This window comes from Crinia signifera, chromosome 1, assembly GCF_055691185.1.
Source record: "Crinia signifera chromosome 1, ASM5569118v1, whole genome shotgun sequence".
Taxonomy (NCBI): domain Eukaryota; kingdom Metazoa; phylum Chordata; class Amphibia; order Anura; family Myobatrachidae; genus Crinia; species Crinia signifera.
In genome coordinates this window covers 112449344-112477106 of record NC_139217.1, presented here as the reverse complement: position 1 = coordinate 112477106, position 27763 = coordinate 112449344, and the positions used below count along the sequence as shown (strand labels likewise).

The window sequence follows — 27763 nt, the reverse complement described above, 5'->3', positions numbered from 1 at the left end:
TGACCGGTTTCACTCCAACATGGGAGCTTTCAACTAGATTCAAGTCTGGGCTCTGGCTGGGCCACTCAAGGACATTCTCAGAGTTGTCCTGATGCCACTCCTTTGATATCTTGGCTGTGCACTTAGGGTGGTTGTCTGGCTCAAAAGGAACCATAGCCCCAGTCTGAGGTCAAGAACGCTCTGGAAAAGGTTTTCATTCAGGATGTCTTTGTACATTGCTGCATTCATATTTCCCTTTAGTTCAATCGTTGTCTCATTAGACCAGATAATTTAGTTTCTCGTGGTCTGAGAGTCCTCCAGGTGCATTTTGGCAAACTCCAGGTGTCCAGATGTTCATGTTTTTGCTAAGGAGTGGCTTCCATCTGGCCACTCTACCATGCAGGCCTGATTGGTGGATTGCTGCAGAGATGGTTGTCCTATTGGAAGGTTCTCTTCTCTTCACAGAGGAATGCTGTAGCTCTGACAGGGTGACCCTGGTCAGTCACCTTCCTGACTTCGGCCCTTCTCCCACGATCACTTTAGATGGCTGGCCAGCTCTAGGAAGAGTCCCTACAAACATTGGAAAGGGGATGAATTCACTCTGTTCTGGTCAGATCATGAGGGCCTGTGTGTAGAATTTTGAGGAAAAAATGCATTTATTCCATTTTGGAATCAGGCTGTAATATAACAATGGGCCTTATTCTGATCGGTGCGGATATTCCCGAATTCTGACGGTGCGGTCCGCACGCCACGCTGTTCGGCGGCGTGCGGGCTTCGTCCGTAGATACGCCCACGTGTCCTCCGCATTCGGACGGACTCACTCTTTAAGAACAGGGCGTGTTTACGGACGACATAAAAACCATGCGTGTGCGGGGGATACACTCCGATTCTGCACGGTCTGACCGTGTATGCACGGCCTTCCCGCGTCAGAACGGACGCGAACCGGCCACTACGCACAGATGCGGTGTACTTCCGCAAAAAACCAGACTACTGTTATCTGAGTTCCCAAATAGATCACATGACACACTTAGGCAATTATCAAACCACTTTGAGAACAGATTGTTGCTCCTGGACATCTGTTATTTAGCTTATTGATCCTTAAACACTTACAAGCACTATACATTAACCCTAACATTCCCTATGGCGATAAAAATGTCATCTACCCTTTTGCTGTGTACATATCTAAACATCCACATGTTTGTGTTTTAAATGCTTTTTATACTTTTAATGTTAAATACTAAAATAACACACAGACAACTTCTTAAACAACGGCAAACTTTTATTTCAAAAATTAAATAACATGGACCACCATCAGTCCAGCAGCAGGACACAGAGGTCCTCCACATGAGCGGTCATCCGCCTCAGGTCCTCCCTTAAGCTCATGAGAGCCCCTCTTACTCCCTGGGGTGGCTCCTGGTAATCTGTGTGCATGAGAAAGGGGGTACAACATTAATTATGCTACTCACGTACACCTTGTACAGTCAATCCTAAGTACCTACACCATGAGAAATCATACATACAAAAAAAGCCTGAGCCACTCTTGTATGTAATGTCATCAAATATATGATCATGATGCTGCCACCACACACACACACTTGTGTGACATATACATTTCACAATCTATATATCAAAAACACAACCACACTTGAGGATCACTCACAGTTGTCCTGTCCAAAGACTCCTCACTCAACTCAAAACATACACCCACTACAACATGCCACATTGACCCATACATATATACCTGCATGTTACTGCTTAATAGCTAAACTGCATGATAGATAGATAGAATAGATAGAATAGATAGATTAGATAGAATAGATACCACAGGAAAATGCTAGACTACTCCCTCTTCCCATTACTTCATGATTCCTTGTCACATTTGCCAGATAGGTGAAAGTGCAGCACTAATCCGCTTCCATACACCAAACAATTTCTAAGGTCAATCCATCATACATAATACCTTACAAAAATACATGACAACAACACGGGCACACTGGCTAGAGGGGTGCCCATGCAAACTGCCCACTTGGGACTCCTGTATAAATCAGGCCTGCCCATATTCCATTGATGTTTTATTGTTGCTTCTATACAAAGAGCCTCCATAAATAAACACTCATCACCTACATGAGCATCCAGATTGCACGTTTGCAGCATGGCCCTATAAGACCAAAGTGTGTCTGTTGTTTCCCATTTTTTGGGACTACTCTTTACTATATTATAGGAAAATTGAATCAGCTGTGCGACATAACAAACTGTGCCTAACTCAGTAATGAAGCATTATGTCTACTTACCCCTGCCAGGCAGCTCCACCAGGTCGTCATCCTCCACATTGGGAGGTGGTGGCACATCGTCGAGGGGTAGGGGCACCTCCTCCTCCTCCACTTCGACCTCCTGGCCGACCTCCTGTGCCTCCTCCGTGTCCTCCTCTGTGACAACATTCTGGGCCTGTGTGGCCTCCTCAATGGCCACCTCCTGTCTGGCCTCCTCAATGGCCACCTCCTGGGAGCCCTCCTCACTGGCCACCTCCTGTCTGTCCGTCTCTCTGCCCACCTCCTGGGCCTCCTGACGTGCCTGTCTGGCTCTCCCCCGCGCTGTGGGTTAAACAAACAAAATGGGTGAGTGTCATTTGACTTTGAAATTACTCTAACAAGTACATCTCATAACCACATTATATATGTGTTATATATCACACATATAGTATATGGCTTTTCTATGTCATAAACACCCAATTGACCTCATGTAATATTAATATTAAATAATGTTAAAATGCAAACACTCACTGGCCTAGATGCACTAGCCTTCAAAAGTGATACAATGTAGAGTGATAAACACGCAGCCAATCAGATCATTCCTGTCATGTCACAGACTGTAGTTGTAAAATGCCAGGTAGGAGCTGATTGGCTGCCTGTTTGTTACTCTCCATATTAACAATTTTGAAGCAGACCGAATCCTGGCCACTGTCATTTATATGTATTTGCCAAAAATACTTACAGCGTTGCAGACGCCGCCTCAGAGCCTGCAGACGCTCCGGCTCCCGCCTCCGCAGGTCGGACCATCGCCTCTCCAGTTGGGCGATGGTCCTCCGCACATGAGTGCGGGCGAATATGCGGCGCCGGGCCGCAACGTATGCCCGGCGCTTATCCCTATTAGAGATGAAGGGGCCTGCCTGCCCCAGTCTCCGTTCCATAACTGCCACCAGCGAGAGCAGCTCCGCAGTGGAGAATGGTTGTGCTCGCTGGTAGGCAGCCATTTTAGGAATGGCACTAATCAAACAATCATGTGCTGTCATTGGTTGGTCAGAGTGATATTTGGTATTAACTTTATTGTTCATTTTAACACTAACAGCGTGTATGCGCCCGAACATACGGCTAACCCATTGCATCGCACCCCCATCCTAAACACACAGTCTAAACTAAGATGTAAACACATTATATATAATCTATAACATTCACCAAACATGGGTATAAGCACCAGGTGAAATAGTCTGCATCACTAGACACTTACACCTAACTCAACAAGGTACTAAACAGCTATTTTATAATGAAAGCTATGCAACAGAAACATAGCAAATAGTGGCAGACCTTTTCCCAAAATTAGGCCATGGTGCCATGTGTACACTTACCTTCTACTGGGCCATACTACAGAGGTGGAATGAAAAGTAGCTAGAATCCTGGCTGATTTTGGAGTGCTTTCACATGTGATTTGGATGCTAGCACTGATTACTTGTGGCTAAGTGGTGGACTGGATTGACATATGGAATGGGTAGTGCCAGTTGTACTACATAGCAAACAAGTGCACAGTACAGAAGTACATTCAAATATACATTTCATGTCTGACCTCAGTTTTATTTGGTCATTGGTGTTGGAATCTGCATTTAGCTAATAAATCAGACTTACTGAGTTTGCCAGGTTTTTTGGAAATATTTTTCAACACCAAGGGGCGGGCCGTATGCGCCGCACGGTTGACGCTGGCGTACCGGACGTGGCCGTACGGAACGCAGGTTGCAGCTGATTAACGCCAATTACAGAAATTGTATTTAAAGTTGTCCTAGAGAGGCAAACACTTGTTGCAAACATGCCAGGCTCAGAGGAAGACCAGGTGGTGCAGAATCTGTTGTCCCGCATGGAGGCCAACACCACCTATGTCCCCCTCAACCCAGAGCACCCAGATGGCCCATCAACATCAGGCCAATCAGCAGCTGGGCCATCCTCAGCATCAGCAGAATCATTGGGAACACAGCAGGTGGCTTCCCAACAGAGTAGCCAGCCCAGCACTTCAGGTACAGCAACCGGTGGACGTGCCCGTGGCCGTGGCAGTGGCAGTGCCCGTGCCCGTGGCCGCAGTGGGGCAACAGAGGAACCAACCACAAGAAACATGGCATATGAACCGCGGGAGCTTGACATCCTGGTGACCCGGGCACGTGATTTAATTTAGTGCCCAGCGGTGAAGTTGACACACACAAGGAGATGGAAGATCTGGGAGGAGATAACGGCGGAGATTAATGCAGTGGCTCCACAAGTTCGTCAGACGGAGCATGTTAAGAAGAGGCAAGTACATGTGTGTTACATTTGAGTAGTACAAGTCCAGTAATGTTAACATTCAATATTAGATGGAGTTGGGCAATGGGTGTTCACGTTGCTTGGAGGCAGAGACATGTTGGCCATGACATTGAATTGATAGTTATTGGAGGGTGACTGTTTTTGTATGTTCTAAGGGTTGGTTTGAAAAATGAATATAATGTAAGTTTGTTGTCAGTAGGCACATGTTGTATTATGTTTCAGATTGCAATGGGTGCTACAGCAAACATGAGGAGTTACATGTATTAATATGTACACTTTGATTGCAGGTGGCACGACTTCAAAGGCAACCTCAAGAAGAAATTGACCCAGCGGTGGGAACACAGCCACACCTCTGGGGCTGGCCCCATGCCATCCAAGCTGGAGCTCACCCCCTGGAAGAGATGGCCCAGTGCTGTATTGCAGTGGAGGAGATCCGGGGGGTGAGCACTATAGACAGCGAGTCCCCAGCGGAAGTGATGGCTTCTATGCTTGAAGGTAATTATTTGCCAGGCCATAAGTAGATGTTTAACATTTGGTATGGAATGTGTGGTAATTTGTAATTTCTCGTTCAACAGCATCCCCACCGCTTGGTCCAGATTCTCTTGAGGAGGCCGTGGAGTCTGTGCCACCTGGCCCCAGTAGCAGGCCCGTGCAGCAGCCGCCGGGATTGTCCGCGGCTGAATTGTCCATGTGGGGCCGTGTGCTGGATAGTATTGTGCAGCAGGGAGAGTCGGCATTCGAGCGGGTGCGTAGGGCCGAGGAGGTGCTGCAGGGTTTGACCACCAGCCAGCAGAGTATTGCTGAGAGCCTGCAGGCTATGAGTGCCAGCCAGCAAGCTATGAGTACCAGCCATCAAGCTATTGCTGCTAGCCTGCAGGTGCTGACTGATCAAGCCCTGCGGCAAAATGACCTCCTCCTCCGCCATAATGAACTTATGGTGGAGCTAGTTACCAGCAATAGGGCCCTAATGTCACCCGCTTCGGTTGCATTAGCAACACCATCACTCCCTGCTGCCAGAGGGGGAAGAAGATCCACCCCCTCACCAGCATGTGCTCCACATGAGGCACCATCTGACTCTGGCCGTGGACGAGGCCGAAGAGCTGCTGCACGTGGCAAGGAGCCTGCCAGGGGCAAACGTGCCCGCAAATGAACTTGTGTCCCCATTAATCTCCACCGTTATGTCTTCCCAAATCTTCCATTGAGCTGTGTGTGTCAGCATCCTCTGTTCAAATCCGTGACCAGGGTCACCACTTTTGCCCGCGGTTCAAATGTCATGTTTGGTTCCCCTGTTGCCCTGTTTCGGCTACCATTACTGTGTGCTGTACTTGAAGTGTTGGTGCTGTACTTTTGTTGTGAAGCCACCTGATGTGTTCCCAATGATTCTGCTGTGGCTATTTATTCTATATTATTTCTTTTTTGTCCTGTTATGGTACCATTTGTTTTGTGATGTGTTTTAAATTTTTTCCAAAGTTTCTTTAATAAATGTTATTTTGGCCCCACAAATGTCTGTATTAATTGATACATGCAGAAGTGCCATGTGTATTAGTATTATTAATATTAAGTTGTGTGCATTATTTGCAGTGTAAAAGTGTGTGACAAGTGCAGCATGTAATGTTCCCTTTAAGCTGGAATGCTTCCAATTGTAGCAGTGAGAAGCGTGTAATTAACAAGTAATGGGTAAAGTATGTGATTGTATTGGGTTCAGGTGACATTGGTTGAGGTGCGTCCGTCCTGATTAGGCATTCCGATTGCCTAGCGCATGACCGAGTGGTGTCCGCAAAGCAAGAGTAACCTTTTGGACACCGCACATTTCTTCCCTTTTTGTTCGCGTGCATTCGGCGTGCTGTCCGAATGCACGCCTACCGAAATATGTGTACTCCCCCGTGTCCGCCCATGTTTCCGCCCAGTTTAGCCCACTTTGAAACTACGCCCCTGTGTCATTCCGCATGACGCCCATAACACACCCATATTGGCCGAGTGATTGCGGTCCACATTTCTGTACGGTATTAGTGAGAACAAGTACGGAGACCATGCGTGGCACATGCGCGTCGCGTTCTCCACGCATGCGCAGACGGCTAAAAAACGCCATCCGAAAGAATTCGGAAAAGTACGCACCGATCAGAATAAGGGCCAAAATGTGGAAGAAGTGAAGTTCTGTGAATACTTTCTGAATGCACTGCACCTCATGCTAGAAACATAAGCCGCTGGGACAGGCTTTTCTGTTGGAATTAATGTGCAGGGCTATGGTGGAAATGGAAATGAGTCCCCCTACCAAACTCAGTTCCATCCGTTTCACACACACACACACACACACACTTTAACCCCCTCCTCCTACCCCTTATTGTTATAATTTGGACTCTACAAACTTTCAAATTGCTGCACTCACTTTTATGCTGTACACATGATTTAGTATTCTGCTTTATGCCATTTGCAGCAAGTGCACCCAACATGGCTACCTCCTGTAGAATGAAAAATGCATGGTTTGGATTTACTTACAAGAGTCTCACCTAGTATTTATATCTATGTATTTGTATAGAGTGGAAGGGTGTCATGCATCTCCCAGTGTAATCAGAATACAATCCATGTGCTCCACTGCATTGCAAAGGTGCTTTAAACAAGAAAGTAATGCATAAGTAACTTCCACTTTAATTGCAGTCAGCCATTATGAAAATACAGTCTGTACTATGGACCAAGGGCCTTAGGTATTATTAATTAGTGTAAAACTGTAAATGTATAAATATTTCCATTATGTAGTATTTATCGATATGATCCCATAATGGGCAGTACAGACGGTGTAATGGTTAGCATTACTGCCTCACAGCACTGAGGTCATGGGTTCAATTCCCATCATGGCTCTAACTGTGCGGATTTCGTAATTCCTCCCTGTACTTGAATGTGTTTCCTCCGAGTATTCCAGTTTTCTCCCACAATCCAAAAATATACTCGTAGGCTAATTGGCTCCCAACAAATAACCCTAGAATGTCTGTGTGTGCATGTACATATGGTAGAGATATAGATTGTAAGCTCTACTGGGGCAGGGACTGATGTGAATGTTCCAAATATTCTCTGTAAAGCGCTGCCGAATATTTGTGCCCATAAGAAACTGTTAATAAATAATGTACATTTTTATGCAACTAATTTTAAGTTGAGAATGCACCTGAAAAGAATAAAAGAATGTCTTCTGTGAGTCTCTGAATCTCCTGATTGCAGTAATATTTGACATACCAGTAATCAAGCTGATGCTCACATGGTTTCCTCTTGTAGAAGCGTTAACTGTCTTTGTTTCAGAATTTTTCATTTTTTTCTTAACAGTAGTTAAGAAGAAAGGTTCACATGACAAAATAATAATAATACTGGTTTTGCTGTATAAATGATTGCCATTTAAAAAACAAAAACTGGAGATTTCTTTTAAAAAAAATTACAGTTCGCCCCATATATACCAAGTTCTTATCTTGGAAGACCTGGGGTATTTCTGTGAGAAATACAAGATTAACAATAAAATAGGCAATACTTATTTCTGCAGATGTAAATGAAATTTGCTGTCAGAAAATGTTTCAGACATCAAGCATAAAAAAAGGACATATGTAGCAGTCCCTAGATAATGTGAAGATGAAATGGTTGGAACAGATAGAATTCAATGTGTGTCCATCTAGAACGTGGAGAGCTACTCATCCACAAAATTATCTGCCAAAGACAAGATGAAGTAAGAAGAAAAAAGTGAGTACTCCCAATCCTTCTCGATTAGGCAAATTTAGTATTACAGACTAAAGATGCCCATACACAGTGTGATGCGCCCTGTGCGTTTTAAAATACATGCGATGGGTTAAAGTACCATGCGTTAAGAACTAGATGTGATGCAATCTAGTTCAAAAAGTACATGCAGCACTTACTTTATGTGCTGTGTGATGGGATGTGTGCTGGGGCACGCATCACATCGCACAGGACATTCCACTGTGTATGGGCGGCATTAGGGGTCTTCAGGGGCGTAACTAGATATTCACAGGCCCCATAGCAAAAGTTTGTAAGGGCCCCTATATACCAAATATTGATGATAAATGTATATAGAAAATATAACTTATACAGTAAAGATGGGCCCCCTTCAGCTCTGGGCCCCATAGCAGCTGCACCCCTTGCACCTATGGTAGTTACGTCTTTGGGGGTCTTAAGCTTTCTTAATTTATTATAAAACTTAGCAAATCAGATTATACAAGGGTGGGTTAATAAGTAAGGTAAAAAGACATCTCACACATGTAACGTTCTCTCTGCCATTCTAATTTCCGATTAGGCCAGAGCAGGTAGACTACATGGCCAAACAGATTTCTGCGTTTAAAGGGCACATCAGCAACTGAATTATCACCCACTTGTTGAGGTGTACGATGCTGATGTCATATCACAGAAAAAGGCTAGGGATTGGTGCACTCCCTTTGATTATTCTTAATGCTAATAAAAAGTTTATAATAACACAATTCTATAGTTAATTATGGGCCAGATGGGACTACAGCCCTAGAGCGCCACATAAACATAGGCCAATCATTAGGACAACACTATAATGACCAGCCGTCCAGCTGGCCATAGGGTCAGCTATAAGTGATTAAACTGTTAAAATTGTACTTATACAATGTTCTCCTTTTATATATTTGGGGCTGATAATGTAGGAAATGTTTACACCACCATGACACTGACCCAGGGTTGGACTGGCCAACAGGGGCACAGGGGAAACGCCTAGTGGACCAAATTTCTCTTCTAGGGATCAGCTTCGGAAGCTGGAAGTTGAGCTTCCAGACTGTGCACATGAATAAACTGCACAGAACTATGGTGTATTTTCTACACTGCATTTCTGTTATTAATATGATCCATTAGCATACATGCACCAGCAGTATTTAATATATATATACACTATATATAATGCACTGGTTAGCCAAGCCTTCCTCATAGCTGGCCACACCCCCTCTGGAGACTGACCACACACCTAAGCATGAGCCTTACCTATGCATTATCCAGGTGAGCCCTCATGCCCCAGTTCAACATTGCACTGGCCATACCCACACAACCCTGGTCACAGCTGCTCAGCTTCTCACCTATTTTTGATCATTTTCCAGGCCCATTTGCCCTAGGTATAAATCCATCACCTTTAAGTGGCCATCCTTCCCGATGGCTGGGGAATGCCTAGAAAACACCGGCAGCACGCTCTCAAACGCCCACAGGGTGTCAATCACCCTGCAAGCAGCAAACGAAGGCAGCCTTCCCTCGCTGCTTTCAGGTGGATAGCTCTCGCATGCGCATATTGTGCCATGCGCATGTGCAGTCTTCCGATCTTTGATACATACGTCCCTAATTGAAAAACAATGTTGAGAACATGGGTTGTGGAGACACTTATTTGTTTAATGTTTCCTTTCAAACTATGTGGTTTGTTTTACTGTTTTTGGTATAATACGCACGGCTTCTATTAATTATGATACCATTGTAGCAGTGGTTGCCTCAATCTTATTAAATATTACAGGCCCCACAATGAGGATCTGATAGCCAATAAAAAGAGTCCAACATTGACTAGAGATTACTATAGAAGGAGAAGTTAAATACCACATTTGTGCTTTTCTTTTAAAGTTAACCCATGGGTGGGTTTAGTGCTGGTTTGGTATTTTGGAATGAGCTCATTTAATTTCTATCATTTCTAAAATAGAAATCATATAATTTCTATAATATATTTATTATGTGTTAGATGGTATGAGCCTTGGCTGTCCAGAACTGACATCTGTAGAGTTAAGAAATCACTGGAAATAATGGTAGGGCAGGAATTAGCTTTCTTAATTCTCCAGTGGATCCCTAACAGCTGGTGATAATACAGTGCACCTGCTGCGTGACCTGGAAAATGAGATCTGTTAGGGATCCTGGAGGATCGGGTTTGGTAACGCCTGATATATTTATTTATTAACAGTTTTTATATAGCGCATACATATTCCGCAGCGTTTTACAGAGAATATTTGAACATTCAACAATAATAACAGCACATTGTAGTGTTTTGTCACACACATCCCTACAGAAAAAAAAGTAACTTTGCATCTGGAAAAACCATGCTGCATGCAAAGGATGAAAATATAATTGTTTTTCCATGTAAGGTAAATTCTGGCTGCTTTTGCATGTAGAGCACAAATGCTGGACAGTGTTATTCTTAAACTGCAATTTAGATTTGAATTTAGCCATGCCCGATTCTCCCAAACCTACATCTCTCTGTGTTACAGCTCTCATTGTCCCCACTTCCGGTGCAGACTGGTTTTGATAAGTTATAACCCTTTCACATAGCACCTAATTACCTGGTTCATGCCGGTTGGACTCAGTAATTGGTGCGATGTGAAATCAGTTACCGGTTGCAGCTAACTGGTAGCAACATGGCAATACAAACAAGGTAAAAAGAAGGGTTTTTACTGGTTCATTGCCGTGTTGCTGTGCAGTGTTAATGGGTTAATCGAGTCGAGCAACCTGTTTCCCACTAACACTATGGAGGAGGCAGAGCGCTTGAAGCAGCACCAGCTCTAAGCGCTGCCTCCTCCGTTACCCCTGATGATGCTCTGCCACGCCCCCACATGACGTCAGCGAACCGGCAATATTTCCCATTCAATGATGTGATCTGAACAGATCAAAAATGCAGGGTCGTACAGGGACTGAACCGTTTCAAAGTACGTGTGCGACCCTGCATTTGCGGTCTGAAAGTGATATTAGAGCACTGTATATTTTTGTTTTTGCTTTACTCCTAACTCTCAAAGTTCATACATTCAGTGTGTTATAACTAATGCTTTTATTCTCTCTTTAATTGCGTATCCAGTTTAAAAACATAAGACATTTAATTTTTTTGAGAACATAGGTAATAACTACACAGATATAGTGATTCTATTGGAGTAGGTTGAAAAGACAAGTAATGGGAAATAGAAAACAAAATATTTTGAGCGCTGTGGGCCAGTGTTTGCGTGCTGTGTGCAAATGGCTGCCCTCTGGGAGGGGGTTGCCGCCCCCAAAAGGGTTAAAAGGAAGAAGAAAAATACCAGTGGGCGCCTCTTGCACACAAATATGACAATTTATTACATAGAAATATCATACAAAAATTAATTTAAAACTATGGACACAAAATATACACAGAAGATAATGACATAAGCATAAAAAAGTTTAAAAAACATGTGCAATAATGACAGCTGATTTAATATGGTGTATAGTTACCAAGTCCCGGTATGTTTATTTCCCTTTCATATGCGCATATGAAGCCAGGTGCTTTTTTGTATGATATTTCTATGTAATAAGTAATGGGAAATGTCTGCAGACAGTTTGATCTCACACTACGTTACCCTTTCATTTTTAAGTCTAGACAGAGCAACACAATGTTCTCTTCACTTGAAAAATGGAGACTTTAGATGCAAATCGATAAACAAAATTACTATTATGTTTCAAGATTTCTCTGTTTATTAATGGAATAAATATATTTAATGAACACATAAAAAACAAACAATGTCAGCAAATTGTAAAATACATTTTCTAAGTTTGAAATGTAATCCTGTACATTTAGTTATCTCACATGTAAATTGCTAGTGAGTGCAAGCTACATTTACATAATTAGGACATTATGTAAATCATTTTCAAATGAAGCCGGCAGTGAATTCCAACTCATATTTTCTATATTTCATTATCCTTTCTCTTCTTATATATTGCACTAATCTCCTTTAACCTAGAAAAATAACACATGGTAATTTCTATGGAACTTGTTCTGAATTTGATTTCCATAATTTGTTGCCACCCTCCCACATAGTCTTTTCATTTGTGTTTAAAGATAGACACTTGTATGGCCTAGCTAGGTATGAGTCACGCAGGCAGATGCAGAAGATGGAGGTCCAGAAATTAATTTTGATGTTCTTTGTTACTTTCAGAATGATTTCATTTCTCCACCAAACCATTGTGCTTTTGTTTTGTTTTTCAATTACGATTTAATAAAAGATTGATTATATAATATGAATGCTAGATTAAATTAACCAGGTTTTTTTTACTTTTTTTATATAATTAAATTAATCAAAAGCAGTAAACCCTAGGGAATATCTTTTAATTGTGGATTTTAGCTGGAATCATTGGCTAGAAAGTCTACAAAATTGTGTTTAACATGAAAATGTGATAGAAAGGAGACATAATAGAGAATCTAATGAATGATACAAGCTACTAAATAGTCATATTTGGAAATAAGACCATATCCATCAATTACCATATACAGGTTGAGTATCCCCTATCCGAAATGCTCGGGACCACGAGCATTTGGGATAGGGGAATTTTTAGGTTTTTAGAATATTTTTTTTTTTAGGCTTACTTACCTGTCCCCAGATGGTGTCCGGTGGTCCCTCGGCATCCACGCAGTCCCCGGGCATCCACAGCAGGCCTCCGGCATCTTCTCTGGGTCTCCAGCGGTCCCAGGAATGCATTGCGCGGGGGTGCGCCCGCACCGGTGACGTCACCGGCGCGCGCGCACACTCGTGCAATGCATTCCTGGGACCGCTGGAGGCCCTGGAGAAGATGCCGGAGGCCTGCTGTGGACGCCCTGGGACTTGGTAAGTATGAAAAGAGGGTTAGGGGGATAAAAAAATAAATAAATTTGAATGATTCCAAAAACCACGGTTTTTGGAATAATTCGGATAATGGATGTACGGATACAGGATACTCAACCTGTATATATATATATATATATATATATATATATATATATATATATATATATATATATATATATAATTTTATTTTAAAAAAATAATCTTAGAACATTCCATTAATTAATCATACACTTAGAGGTGCATAGTCATTATCAGACTGGCAAAGTGAGGATCTGGTGTAATCCTTGTAGGATTTACTGTATTGTACACAAAACTCCTGGTCCAGCACAACCAATAATGTAAAGAAGAGGCCCACACATGGTACGAGTACCCTCACTTTCACGTTATTTGATGTCGTGTGTGTGCTAAGTATCCAGGAAAATCTGCACCATTAGATTTTCTTCTTCTTTTGAGGTGAACCATATTGAAGAATTCAAGCTAAAGAATAAGATTTACCCATTATAAAAGAAGATTACGGAAAGAAAAATATCTTCTTCCATCGATTCCATTTACCCCAATAGGAAGCGCAGGGTTCCCATTCCCGTTTATTCTTCTAGCATATATCTTGTAGTAGGTGGTACTACTGGGTGCCCAGCAGCATCCTAGTGGAAGCGGGGACTATTTATTTTTTATTTTTTATTTTTTATTTTACAATAATGTAAAATAGCTACATCCTTCTTGCTCTCCTCTCACCCTAAATCTCATTAGATTGAATACAGAGGAGAGGGTGTGAGCTCATCACATGCTTCTCTGATCCCTGCACTAAGCTTCAAAGGAAAGATAGCCTACCTCCTGGCTGAGGTTGGGACTTTGTCTATGTCTATGTAAACTCTGTGAACTTGCCGATATTGACACTGCATGCATGTAGGTATGTTGCCGTTTTTAAACAATCTCTTAAAATAAAGGAGCAACACACACTAAAACATATAAAGATGTGAAAAAAGTATACAACATTCCATCATTCCTTTAGAAAACTATACTACAAGCTTGGTTCAGTTAGTAAAGTAACAAAACTTCACAAAATTTCACAAAATTCACAAAATTGCCTCATCAAATGCTCTCTCTCTCTCTCTCTCTCTCTCTCTCTCTCTCTGTTTTCCTCCAACTTCACCTAATCACCCTCTTCCACCCTTTAATCTCCATCAGCCTTCAATATAACCTCTATGTTGATGGCGTGCAACTATACCTCTCCTCAAATGACCTATCCTCCTCGGTCTTCTCTCAGGATTCCAACTACCTCTCTACCATCTCCTCCTGGATGTCTGAGAACTCCCTAAAGCTTAACATGGACAAAACTTAACTCATCATACCCCCATCCAGAGACTCAATATCTCTACTACTGTTAATAAAACCATAATCCCCCTGTACCACAGCACCATTGCCTAGGGGTCATTCTTGACTTCTCCCTCTCTTTTTCCCCATATATTCAATCTCTAACTCAATCCAGAACCGCCATGTAATTGGTCACCTTCCAGGAAGAGGGAAATAGTGGTTGGGAGTGTGACCCAGTGCACAACTATAGTGGTTTGTGTGGTAACTGTGAAGTGGAAGCCTTTTTAACTTCCAATAAAGTAGTGATAGGTGAATGGCTTTTCTGTGCAGCCCGAACTCGGAATGGGTGGTGGGAAGGTGCAGTGCAGGATTAAGGTTTGGAGGTGCCCGGGCACTTAGGGAGCACGGCTGGAGGGGCATGTACAGTATATTAGATTGTGCATATCTAAAAACACGGCCTATTCCAGAAGGAACAAAATGCTCTGGACTTCTCTCTTAATACTGTATATGATTGGCATCACCTGTGTTGAGCTATTAAATTTATAATAAAGAAATTTCACCACAGGTGATTGTAATCATAAATTAAGAAGGAAGTACAAATAGAAAGCATGTTATTCTTCCTGGATGGGTCATACTGTTTATAGCACCACCTAATTGAGAGAAAAATATTTTTTAAATGATTTTTATAAAGTTTCCTTGTAGTGAAAAAAAAATTCAAAAAAGATATATACACATAGAGAAATAAAATCACATTTAACCTCCACCATGTCACGTTCAAGAATAGCAGCAGTCTCTGTACTACTGGTTCATGAATCAAGAGAACTAATGATGTCATTGTACTCTGATACCTAACAGAGGGGTGCCCAAGGTACAGTATCCTCTGCACCCCCCCCCCCCTTAATCTGGCTATGGGGTGGGGGCATTTGTATTGTGCCCTGACACCTAGGGCCAGTAGAAACTCAAGAGACCATAGAGACAAGTCTGCCACCCACCCTGTCTATATTGCTGCAGTGAGTACACGGACACAGGCTGGATATCAGGGGAGTCTTGAAGAGGAGCAACAGAAGATGCCTGCACCATGTTCTTGGTGACTTCTCTACAGTGCAAATTCTATTTTCCCAGTGAGTTGTATAATGCTAATACCGGACTGGAGAGGATAGTATAATACATGAGTGCATTTTCTCAAAGTAAAAATTATTTGCATACTTATTATTAGTATTTTTATTATTATTATTATTATTATTGTTATTATTATTATAATCATCCTTTATTTATATGTAGCTGCAGCTAAATGTACTCTTCTTTCGTGATTGTTTAAATCTATGGTTTACTGTGTGCCTAAAAATAAATTATTCTTATATGCCCATCCCAATGAATCCCAAATGAATGCATTTGGCAAGGATGAGACACTACAGTATGTAAACACCTGTAGCTGCAGTCCTCTGCCCTCCACATTTAAATCAGATCGGTATTTGAAGTTAATAATATTTTATTGCACTCCGAGCACTACCTCTTAGTGTTTTTTTTTTCTAGATCAAAAGAGATTTAATTCCAACAGCTTCAAACCTAATGCTGCCCATACACTAGTGAGATATAGCATGCAATCTTTTGATTTCGACCACATCTGTTCGATAAATCGAATGATTGTATGCACATTTTGTGTACCATGCACCGCGATGTGCGGTCACGCCGGTTGAATCTCACGTCTCATGATCTTATGTTCTGCATATAATATTTATCGAATTGTACGTTTTGTGCGCATTAAATTTTTCGAACTGCGACGTTTGATTCCTGAAGATTTCTGGTCACTTCCTGGCCACTCCTCTTCCACCCACTGTGCACATGACTGGAAGAATGCTGCTGGGCTCCCAAGCTCGAGAGGAAAAGCTGGGCATGCTACACCACTGACCACCAATGATTATGCTGTTTAACCAACACTGCCCATCCTTATACTGGCTCACTGCCCAAAATGCTGCCCCACTGCAAGCTGCTAGCTGTGCCCTGTGCGCCATTATGCAGGCCCATGTGCATACCATTTGCTGCTCTACTGCCCACCATTATGCTGCCCCACTCTCCACTGCACACCATTCTGCTGCATCCTGCATACTATTATTGTGCCCCACTGCAAACTGCTGGCCACACCCTGTCCACCATTATGCTGCCCAATGTGCACACCATTATGCTGCCCCACTGCCCACCATTATGCTGCTGCATGCTCAGGGCCGGTGCAAGGCCCCGGAGCGCCCCAGGCGAGTCGGGGTGGGGGCGCCCCGGTGCCGGGGGGAGGGGGGGTGGTACCTGTGGAAAAAACTTGCGTCCCTGCAGTGCTGGGGCGGTCAGGGGTGTCCGTGCCGCAGGGGTACCTGCGGCGCCGTCATGTGTATAAAGCTGGCTGCGGCCGGTGGGGTCCCTGCAGTGAATAGAAAATAACTAGCGCTTCCTGCGCCGCCACGCGCATAGCGCTAGTTATTTTCTATTCACTACAGGGACCCCGCCGGCCGCAGCAAGATTTATACACATGACGGCGCCGCAGGTACCCCGGCAGCACGGACACCCCTGACCGCCCCAGCACTGCAGGGACGCTGGGGCCGCAAATTTTTTACACAGTTCGCTGGGGGTGAGGGGCGAACTGCCGCCCTCCAGGTGCCGGCGCCCTAGGCAAATGCCTAGAGCTGCCTAGTGGTGGCGCCGGCCCTGTGCATGCTGCATATTATTATTTTGCCCCACTGCAAGCTGCTGGCCATGCCCTATCCACCATTATGCTGCCTCATGTGCACACCATTATGCTGCCCCACTGCACACCATTATGCTGCACACCATTATGCTTCTGCACCCTGCATACTATCATTTTGGCCACACCCTATCCACCGTTATGCTGCCCCATGTGCCCACCATTATGAAGGCCCACTGCACACCATTAAGTCGCAGCACCCTGCATGTCAATGTATTATCAAGAACACATTTCACAAAATTTAACTACAAAACAATCTTTATTTAACAACAATAATGCAACTTCTCTCATGTTTCTTAATTGTCTTTTTTTTTGTTTCTGCAGATGTCACATGAAAGTTGTGATTTTATTATATGGCTTTATCAGCGTATACCGGGAGGAGGAGTGTCTGCGGCTTACGTCATCCCCAGACTATAGCAACAAGCAAAAGAGGGAGGCTGCCTTCAACCGTTGTTTTGTAGAAATGTTGCTTATCTGATGGCTTCCTCCTACAATGCCACAGCTCCCTCCCCATTGAAAACATTGTAGCTTTCCCAGACCTGTTTGGCCCTTGCAGAGCCGCATAAGGTTACTGCAGGAGCTGACACTGAGAAAATCTGCACTAACTCCACTTGCTGGTTCGGGCCTTCTGGTCCTGCTGGGAGCATTCTGCTGGTGGCCTAGCGTCGGAGCATGTTGTGCAGTATACAGCATGCTGTTACTGCATAGTTCATTCATCTTCGGTGGATGATCCTAAACCGGTTGGTGAGAATGCCAAATGCATACCATGACGGGCCCTAGAAATACGGTAATAGACTATGCGCCTCTCGTGGTTCAGGACTCTTTGCGGGTAGGGATTCATTATGTGTTCATGTAGTGCGAAGGCCTCATCTGCCACAAACACAAATCCCAGGACATTCAGCAGACAGAGGATGAATGGAGTTGTTGGTGAGCCTATAATAGAAACAGGTATTCCTAAAAGACCCACCATCTGAGCATCGGACATTTTTCGCAACATTCAGGAAAATAAATTCATAGTTTGCATTGACCACCACCATGAGAACAATGCTAAAGTAGACCTTACAATTAAAGTAGTCGGAGCAGCTGTTGGTAAGTTTGGTGATGCGCACGTTTCCCATCTATGGTACCCCCACAGATTCCGGCGACTGTCAAATTCCTCTGCTATGGCTTGCCATTCTTCTACGCTTGAAGGGAACTGTAAAAAAAAAATGTTTTAAAATGTAACAAATATGTTTTTTTTTCCACTAAAAACACAAGACCTACTACAGACAGCTGAAGACCTGAACCGTACCCCTGAGCTACAAGACACATCAGTCAAGGAATCAAGATCTCCACTGCAACAGGGCAGAAGGAGAAAGCTGCGGAAAACTAAATTTGTGAAAAACCTGCTACTATCGGAGGCACGCTCACAACTGCTCTAGAATCCGCTAGTAGAGTGCAAGTGCCTGGTGTCAGAGGATTTGTACAAGACACTCACTCGCCAAGTGACACCAGATTGGAACATTCATGAGCCACAATCACAAGCACCTGCTCCTCATTTCCCTTTTATGTAGAGCACACCACCTACCACCTACCCTTCCACCAGTACCCATCCTCATCAGCAGCTCACCTACCATTCTGGTTATTCACAATCACCGGCCTCCACTTTCCAACCTCCTCCTCAGACCCCTCCTCAAAACAACCACCCTGCCCTTTACCGTCAACCCCCATTCACCCACCCTTCCACATCTCTGCGGTCTCCTCCTCAATTCCAATCTCCTCCCCGATTCAGCTACCCTTCCCAAGCCAGCCATACATCCACTGTCCTCTCTGCAATTTATACCTACTTGATGACAGATGGGGATCTGTTTTTTTACAGCATTCGATAAAATCGCAGTCAATCATGCAATCCCACCCAATTTTTTTATCGCAAAGGGCATTCGATAAATCACATGATTGTATGCACAATTGTACACCAAAAAAAGCGATTTATCGAAAGGTGTGCTTCAAGGGAAATTAAACCCGATATTGCATCGAATGCAATTGCACAAGTGTATGGGTAGCATAAGATATATCTATAAAATGTATCTACTGTGATTCTTTTTTATTATTTGCAATAAGGTTTGCCTATGAGTGACACATGCTGGGGAGAGTGGCACGGCATGCTTACGTGCATGGGAGTCCTGCTAGGCTGATAGCCAGATGAGGCCAGGTGACTTTTTTTTGTAATTTTGTAACTTTTTTTTAACTGTGGTGGTGAAGGTGGAGTGAGTTTAGTGTTGGCAGTTGGGAGACCCCAACATGAAGAAGGCAGTGACATGATGTGGGTCAACCGATAATGTGCCTAGGGGAATCATGGATATTTGTACCAACACCAATAAAGCTTGCTAAAAGGTGTACTTGCATACAGTATGACCATCCCCGCAACTTTTAAACTGCCGCGTCAGGACTGTGTGCAAAGGTGTGGTCTTGTAAAAGTGGTCGCAGATTCTCGGGAATGCCACAATCATGAGCCATGCCTGTGTTTATTGTCACTGTGTGGGGCATGGCCAGCAATCTGAGAGCTGCTGACCATGCCCCTTATCTCCCCGAATAGACACTGTCCACAGCGTCTGTCCACCGGGACACTGCTGCTCACGGGTGGGATGCAGGACAGTCACAAAAAAACATGAATGTCCCACGAAAATCGGCACAGTTGGGAATTATGGTATGAGTTCAACATTTGTGTTTCAACTTCCAATTATATGAACATGCCTTTCTGTCCTATGCTTACCACCATTCTACCTCTCTAAGCTTAAGGGATCATAAGCATAAAATGCTAACAAACTAGCAATAAGGACTAAATATGAAAAACGCTGTGAGCAAACACATTAAAGAAATGCACACTTGTAATATGACCCACAAAGACTAAAACATATGCCATTTAAATGCCTACAGTATATTTTTCCAGTACCCCCAGGGCCCTGTGCCCTTTTTTAACTGCACTGTTCACACACCCCTAGTTCCGGCCCTGATCCTAGGTATATCTCTGTGCAGAGCCAACTATATAAATGTAAATGCAATAGAATTTCCACTATTAAAGCTATTTACACACTTGTATAATCTCTCTCTAGGCCAGATGTATTAAGCTTGAAAAGTGATACATTGGATAGTGATAAACAATCAACCAATCAGCTCCAATCTGTCATTGTTCAACTCAGCCTGTGACATGGCAGGTAGGAGCTGATTAGCTAGTTATTTATCACTCTCCATTTTATCTCTTTTGAAGCTTGTTACATCTGGCCCTCTATGTCTACTTTTATAGAAAAGCATGAACCAAGTTGATCTGTGACATTCGGCACCAAAAAAAGTGAAAAACTCTTGTCAACCAAGCTCCCCTCGCACTACTGCTGGTGTCTAACTAACATTCCTGTTGATCTAGACATGATCGTCTATCTTTAGGCGTTTAACTAGACAAGTTCAACTAAGCGTGGTCGTCCATAACACGGTCAATCTAGACAACGTCGATCCGTTGATCGGATACCAATGAAAACATCGCCATTGTCTTCCAGCCAAAACCTTGACCTGTAGGTAATATAAAGTAATGCATCCTTTACATTTCATGAACATGGCATAAAGTGGTCATGCAGAGGTGGGGGAACTCATTTCTCCATGCCACCTATTTACACCCCCTCCCCCATTATGCAGAGACAGGGCCAGTGGTAGGGTTTTTGGCGTCCCCCTGCAAAATAGAATGCTTTTCTATGAGAACTACTGTGCAGGGCCAATGTGGAGGTGAGTTCCACCACCATTAGAGGTGGTGGAACTCAGTTTCACCCTGTTCCCCCTTACTTTAACCTCTGTTCATGAACCATATGGCAGTTTATTTTTTCTTATATCTTCCCATTTTCATTTCACTACTCATTCTTCACTTATGCCTTAACCCCTTCCTGACAGAGCCAGTTTTTGCGTTCCTGACAGAGCCCTTTTTTTCAAATCTGACATGTATCACTTAAGTGGGGATAACTTTTTTTTGCTTTTACTTATCCCAGTGATTTTGAGATTGTTTTTTCGTGACACATTGTACTTCAAATTAGTGGTAAATTTGGGTCGATACAGTCTGTGTTTTTTTGTGAAAAATACCAAAATGTCGGAAAAAAATGGAAAATTTAGCAATTTGCAAAATGTTAAATTTTCTGCTTGTGAGACAAATAATCATACCACTCAAAATAGTTAATAACTAACATAGACCATATGTCTACTTTATGTTTCCATCATTATTTCAACTTCCTTTTAATTTTTTGGGACACTAGGAGGCTTACAATATGAATAGCAAATTCTCAAATTTTCAAGAAAATTTCAAACACTGATTTTTTTAGGGACCAGTTCAGTTCTGATGTGACTTTGAGGGACTTGTATGTGAGACACCCCCATAAATGATGCCATTTCAAAAACTGCACCCCTCACAGTATTCAAAACAGCATTTTGGAAGTTTGTTAACCCTTTAGGTGTTTCACAGGAATTAAAACAAAGTGTAGGTGAAATTTCAAAATTTCATTTTTTTTGCAGATTTTCAATTTTAATACATTTTTCGAAGGAACACAGTACATTTTACTAGAGAAATGTGACTAAAAATTGATTCCCCCAATTCTTTTGTTTTCATAAATATCCTATATGTGGCCCTAGTGTGCACGTTGACCAAACCACAGGCTTCATAATAGAAGGAGCACCTACTTGATTTTGGAGCCTCCTTTTTATGAGATTATTTTTTAGGCACCATGTAGGTTTCTAGGCACCATAAGATGCTAAAAGTTAGGAACCCCCCCACAAGTGACCCCATTTTGCAAACTACACCCCTCAGGGAATTCATCTAGGGGTATAGTGTACATTTCAAACCCCCAGGGGTTTCACCAATTGTGGTACAACTGGGCAGTGAAAATGAAAAATTACATTTTTTACACAAAAATGCAGTTCTGGCTCAAAATTTTTCATTTTCAGAAGGTATGAAGGAGAAAAAGCACCCCAAAATCTGTGCCCCAATTTCTCCCGAGTATGGCAATGCCTCATATGTGACCAAAAAATACCAGTTGGGTGCATGGCAGGACTCAGAAGGGAAGGAGTGATTTTTGGTGGTGGAATGTTGGTGGGTGCTATGTCGCATTAGCAAGACCCCCAAAGCACCAATACAGTGGAACCCCCCCACAAGTGACCCCATTTTGCAAACTACACCCCTAAGGGAATTCATCTAGGGTTATAGTGTACATTTCAAACCCCCAGGGGTTTCACCAATTTTGATACAACTGGGCAGTGAAAATGAAAAATTACATTTTTTTACACAAAAATGCAGTTCTGGCTCAAAATGTGTAATTTTAACAAGGAATGAAGGAGAAAAAGCACCCCAAAATATGTGCCCCAATTTCTCCCGAGTACGGCAATGCCTCACATGTGACCAAAAATACCAGTTGGGTGCATGGCAGGACTCAGAAGGGAAGGAGTGATTTTTGGATTTTGCAGCTCAGATTCTGGTGGAATTTTGGTGGGTGCTATGTCGCATTACCAAGACCCCCCAAGCACCAATACAGTGGAACCCCCCCACAAGTGACCCCATTTTGCAAACTACACCCCTCAGGGAATTCATCTAGGGGTATAGTGTACATTTCAAACCCCCAGGGGTTTCACCAATTTTGATACAACTGGGCAGTGAAAATGAAAAATTACATTTTTTTACACAAAAATGCAGTTCTGGCTCAAAATGTGTCATTTTCAGAAGGTATGAAGGAGAAAAAGCACCCCAAAATCTGTGCCCCAATTTCTCCCGAGTACGGCAATGCCTCACATGTGACCAAAAAATACCATTTGGGTGCATGGCAGGACTCAGAGGGGAAGGAGTGATTTTTGGATTTTGCAGCTCAGATTCTGGTGGAATTTTGGTGGGTGCTATGTCGCATTACCAAGACCCCCCAAGCACCAATACAGTGGAACCCCCCCACAAGTGACCCCATTTTGCAAACTACACCCCTCAGGGAATTCATCTAGGGGTATAGTGTACATTTCAAACCCCCAGGGGTTTCACCAATTTTTATACAACTGGGCAGTGAAAATGAAAAATTACATTTTTTTACACAAAAATGCAGTTCTGGCTCAAAATTTTTCATTTTCATAAGGTATGAAGGAGAAAAAGCACCCCAAAATCTGTGCCCCAATTTCTCCCGAGTATGGCAATGCCTCATATGTGACCAAAAAATACCATTTGGGTGCATGGCAGGACTCAGAAGGGAAGGAGTGATTTTTGGATTTTGCAGCTCAGATTCTGGTGGAATTTTGGTGGGTGCTATGTCGCATTACCAAGACCCCCCAAGCACCAATACAGTGGAACCCCCCCCACAAGTGACCCCATTTTGCAAACTACACCCCTCAGGGAATTCATCTAGGGGTATAGTGTACATTTCAAACCCCCAGGGGTTTCACCAATTTTGATACAACTGGGCAGTGAAAATGAAAAATTACATTTTTTTACACAAAAATGCAGTTCTGGCTCAAAATGTGTCATTTTAACAAGGAATGAAGGAGAAAAAGCACCCCAAAATCTGTGCCCCAATTTCTCCCGAGTACGGCAATGCCTCATGTGTGACCAAAAAGTGGCAGGACTCAGAAGGGAAGGAGTGATGTTTGGATTTTGCAGCACAAATTCTGGTGGAATGTTGGTGGGTGCTATGTCGCATTAGCAAGACCCCCAAAGCACCAATACAGTGGAACCACCCCACAAGTGACCCCATTTTGCAAACTACACCCCTCAGGGAATTCATCTAGGGGTATAGTGTACATTTCAAACCCCCAGGGGTTTCACCAATTTTGAAACAACTGGGCAGTGAAAATGAAAAATTACATTTTTTTACACAAAAATGCAGTTCTGGCTCAAAATTTTTCATTTTCAGAAGGTATGAAGGAGAAAAAGCACCCCAAAATCTGTGCCCCAATTTTTCCCGAGTACGGCAATGCCTCACATGTGACCAAAAAATACCAGTTGGGTGCATGGCAGGACTCAGAAGGGAAGGAGTGATTTTGGGATTTTGCGGCTCAGATTCTGGTGGAATGAATGGTGGGTGCTATGTGGCATTAGCAAGACCCCCGAAGCACGGTGAAATTATGAACCTAATAATCCATAGATGTGTGGTATAATTTAAAACACTCCTTTATACATAGGCCGGGTTTGTCGGGGCAAGTGTCACACTGGAAAATAGTTTGCTTTCTTATTTCCTTTTTATAGCAAACTTTGCACCTTTTTTGTGTCCTGCTCTTTTTTCCAGTGGAGGGGATTTCATCAGGAAAATGCTGCCCTGGTACAATACAGGGGCCAGTACTAGAAGTACTGGGGCCCTCTGCCTGCTGGTTCCCAAATATTAGGCCCTTTATGACTTCCTCTTGAAAGTGCATAAATGTCCCCCTCTGGCCGGTAGAACGGAATAGCACGTAAGCGTTATACAGTGCCATCTGGATGATATACACGGCCAGCTTCTTGTACCAGATTTTTGTTTTCCGCAGGGCACTGTACGGCTTCAGTACCTGATCTGAAAGATCCACTCCGCCCATGTACCTATTGTAATCCAGGATACAATTAGGTTTTGAGGTGTGGGTACTGGTACCTCGTACAGGGACGGAGGTGGTACTGTCTCCGTGAATTGTTGTCAGTATAAGGACATCCCTCTTGTCCTTATATTTGACCAACAACATATTTTCGGTGCATATTCCCCTGCTTTCACCCCTTCTCATTACTTGGGCAATGTGCGTTTTTGGGAGGCCTCTTTGGTTCTTGCGCACAGTACCGCAAGCTGCTGTACCTCTTGAACCAAGGGCCTTAAACAGGGGGATGCTGGTGTAAAAGTTATCCACATAGAGGTGATAACCTTTATCCAGGAAGGGGTGCACTAAATCCCAGACAATTTTTCCACTAACACCTACGAGGGAGGGGGGGCATTCTGGCGGTTCAATTCTTGAATCCTTCCCTTCATATACCCTAAACCTGTGGGTGTACCCTGAGGTGCTTTCACACAGCTTATACATTTTTATGCCATACCTTGCCCTCTTACTGGGAAGGTACTGGCGGAATTTAACCCTTCCTTTAAAATGTATAAGGGACTCGTCTATGCAAATGAATTTATCTGGGATGTACATATCTTCAAATTTGGCACTGAAATGATCAATGACCGGCCTGACTTTGAATAGCCGGTCAAAGGTGGGATCATCTCTGGGTGGGCACTGTGCATTATCGTTGTAATGCAAAAATTTAAGGATCGTCTCAAATCGAGCCCGGGGCATGGCCATACGGTAAAATGGGGTGCTGTACAGAACATCTGTACTCCAATATTGCCTAATTTCTGGCTTTTTTACTATGCCCATATGAAACACCAGACCCCAAAACGTCATCATCTCTACTGCATCTACAGGGGTCCACCTAGCAAATGATGACGTGGGGTTTTGAGCAATAAACTGCTGGGCATATAAATTAGTTTGGTCCACCATTAAATTTATAAAATCATCAGAGAAAAATAATTTGAAAAAGTCAATTTCTCTGAGACCTGTGGAATCAAATTGGATTCCTGGCATGGCCAAAAACTCAGGAACCTGGGGCTCAAAATTGTCTGGTGGTGGGGTCCATACGAGATCAATTATTGGGGGGGGGTCTCAGCTGCTCTACGGGGGCGTCTTTGAGGGGGTCCCTCATCACCAGAGGAGGAAGAGGAGCTTAAGGCGAATCCTTCAAATTCCCCGCTTGCATCACTGGCTGTGTCAGAGTCAGAAGCAAGCATGGCATATGCCTCCTGTTCAGTCTCTCACTAAGCAGCTTGACAAATTCGAAACCTACAGCATAACCCTCCTTTACTTTTCAATAATCGATCTTGATATACGATGTCTGAAGAACGGTATTTATTATCCAGTAAAGGGATCATGTATATATATATGCGATGATTGATTAGATGGTGCATATACAATGAATTGGATAAAACATCGAATGCTGTATCAGGCTGGACCATGTGAGCTGTGTCTGTCTGCATACATGTGAAACTTAATATGGCCCCTGATGATCCTCTTTGTCCCAGAATGCATTGCTAGCTAGCTAGCTACGGAAAGCTAAGGGGGACAAACTACCTAGCATGCAGTAGCTCTGTACTGACCACAGAAAGGAGTGGATTATGCAAAACAGAGAAACAATAGAACACAACAGAAACTTATGCTGAAGGCATGACACTCCCCGTCTGGTATCACTGATACCATATATTAAACTCTAAGAACAGTAAGAACAGTTCGGATACTGGTCTGAGATAGAACTTAGTCTCTCCTTGTTTACAGAGCTTGACCTCCACCTTACGGACTTTCCCATCCTTACTTGGGAATGTTTTGGTGACGAGACTTAAAGGCCACTCGTTACGTTGTGCCTGACAGTCTCTGATGAGCACAATGTCACCTGGTTTTAAGTTGGGTTTGGCAACTTGCCATTTGCTTCTTGGTTGTAAGGTAGATAAGTACTGACTTTTCCACCTGTCCCAAAAGGTGTTTGCAAGGCTTTGAACTTGTCTCCATTGACGTTTAAATAAGTCTTTGGTGTTGAAATCTCCTGAAGGAGCATAAGCAGTCCCAGTCTTCTGAGTAAGAAGAGTGGCAGGGGTAAGTAGAAATGGGTCCTCTGGATCATTAGAAACTGAAGTCAAGGGTCTGGCATTGATGATAGCTGAGACTTCAGCCATGAAGGTAGTTAAACTCTCGTGGGTGAGTCTTGCAGTTCCTACTTGCAGAAAGATGGAATCAAGGATTCTGCGTATTATTCCTATCATCCTTTCCCATGCACCTCCCATATGAGAAGAATGAGGAGGGTTGAAAGTCCACATACAACCTTTCTCGCTAAGGTATTTCTCCACTCCCTTTCTGTCGATGTTTGAGGGAATTTGTAATTCCTTGGCTGCTCCAACAAAGTTGGTGCCTCTGTCCGAACGGATGTGTTTTACAGGACCACGGATGGCCATGAAGCGTCTTAGTGCATTAATGAAGCTTGAAGTGTCCATTGATTCTATAACTTCAATGTGAACAGCTCTGATGCTCATACAGGTGAATACAACTGCCCAACGCTTGCTGTTTGCATTGGCTCCTCGAGTGTGTCGGGTAATGATGGTCCAAGGCCCAAATACATCAAGACCAACATTTGAAAAAGGAGGATCTGTACTAAGTCTGTCTGCTGGAAGATTAGCCATCTTCTGAGTTTGAGAAGTACCACGAAGTTTGCGACAAGTAATACATTTAAAGATTATGTTGCTTACACACCTTTTTGCCCCAATAATCCAGAACCCTGCTGACCGTAGAGCTCCTTCTGTAAACAGTCGTCCCTGGTGTTTGACTTCATTGTGATAGTGTTGCACAATTAAAGAAGTAATGTGATGACTTCCAGGAATGATTAAAGGGTTTTTCTCATTTGATCCTAAGTTCGCTTCTTGAAGGCGACCTCCTACTCTCAATAAATCACTCTCGTCGAGAAACGGGTCTAGTTTCTTCAAGGCGCTGTCTCTTGGAATAGGATTTCCATTGGTAAGGTTGTGAATTTCTGTGGCATAGGTTTGATGCTGAACAATACGGATAATCAGGTTCTGAGATTGTTGTAT

At 43.3% G+C, this 27763-nt stretch overlaps 1 protein-coding gene across 1 annotated transcript; it reads right to left on the bottom strand.

Annotated features, from left to right (window-relative positions):
• Positions 1-1254: 1254 nt before the first annotated feature.
• LOC146051873 (uncharacterized) lies at positions 1255-15505 on the bottom strand. The gene is made up of 3 exons (XM_083167910.1): positions 15418-15505; positions 2271-2570; positions 1255-1400 (listed from the first exon to the last, which is right to left on the bottom strand). The coding sequence occupies exons 1-3, from the start codon at positions 15503-15505 to the stop codon at positions 1291-1293; spliced, it is 498 nt and encodes a 165-aa protein (XP_083024036.1). The 3' UTR covers positions 1255-1290.
• Positions 15506-27763: the final 12258 nt, after the last annotated feature.

Excerpts from the sequence above, each read along its gene's own strand:
- LOC146051873 (XM_083167910.1), bottom strand. The coding sequence starts at position 15,505 with ATGGTGCAGGCATCTTCTGTTGCTCCTCTTCAAGACTCCCCTGATATC. Across the intron at positions 2,571-15,417 it reads ACTGCAGCAATATAGACAGG|CGCGGGGGAGAGCCAGACAG; the intron begins GTGGGTGGCAGA and ends TTTAACCCACAG. Across the intron at positions 1,401-2,270 it reads GGTGGAGCTGCCTGGCAGGG|ATTACCAGGAGCCACCCCAG; the intron begins GTAAGTAGACAT and ends TCATGCACACAG.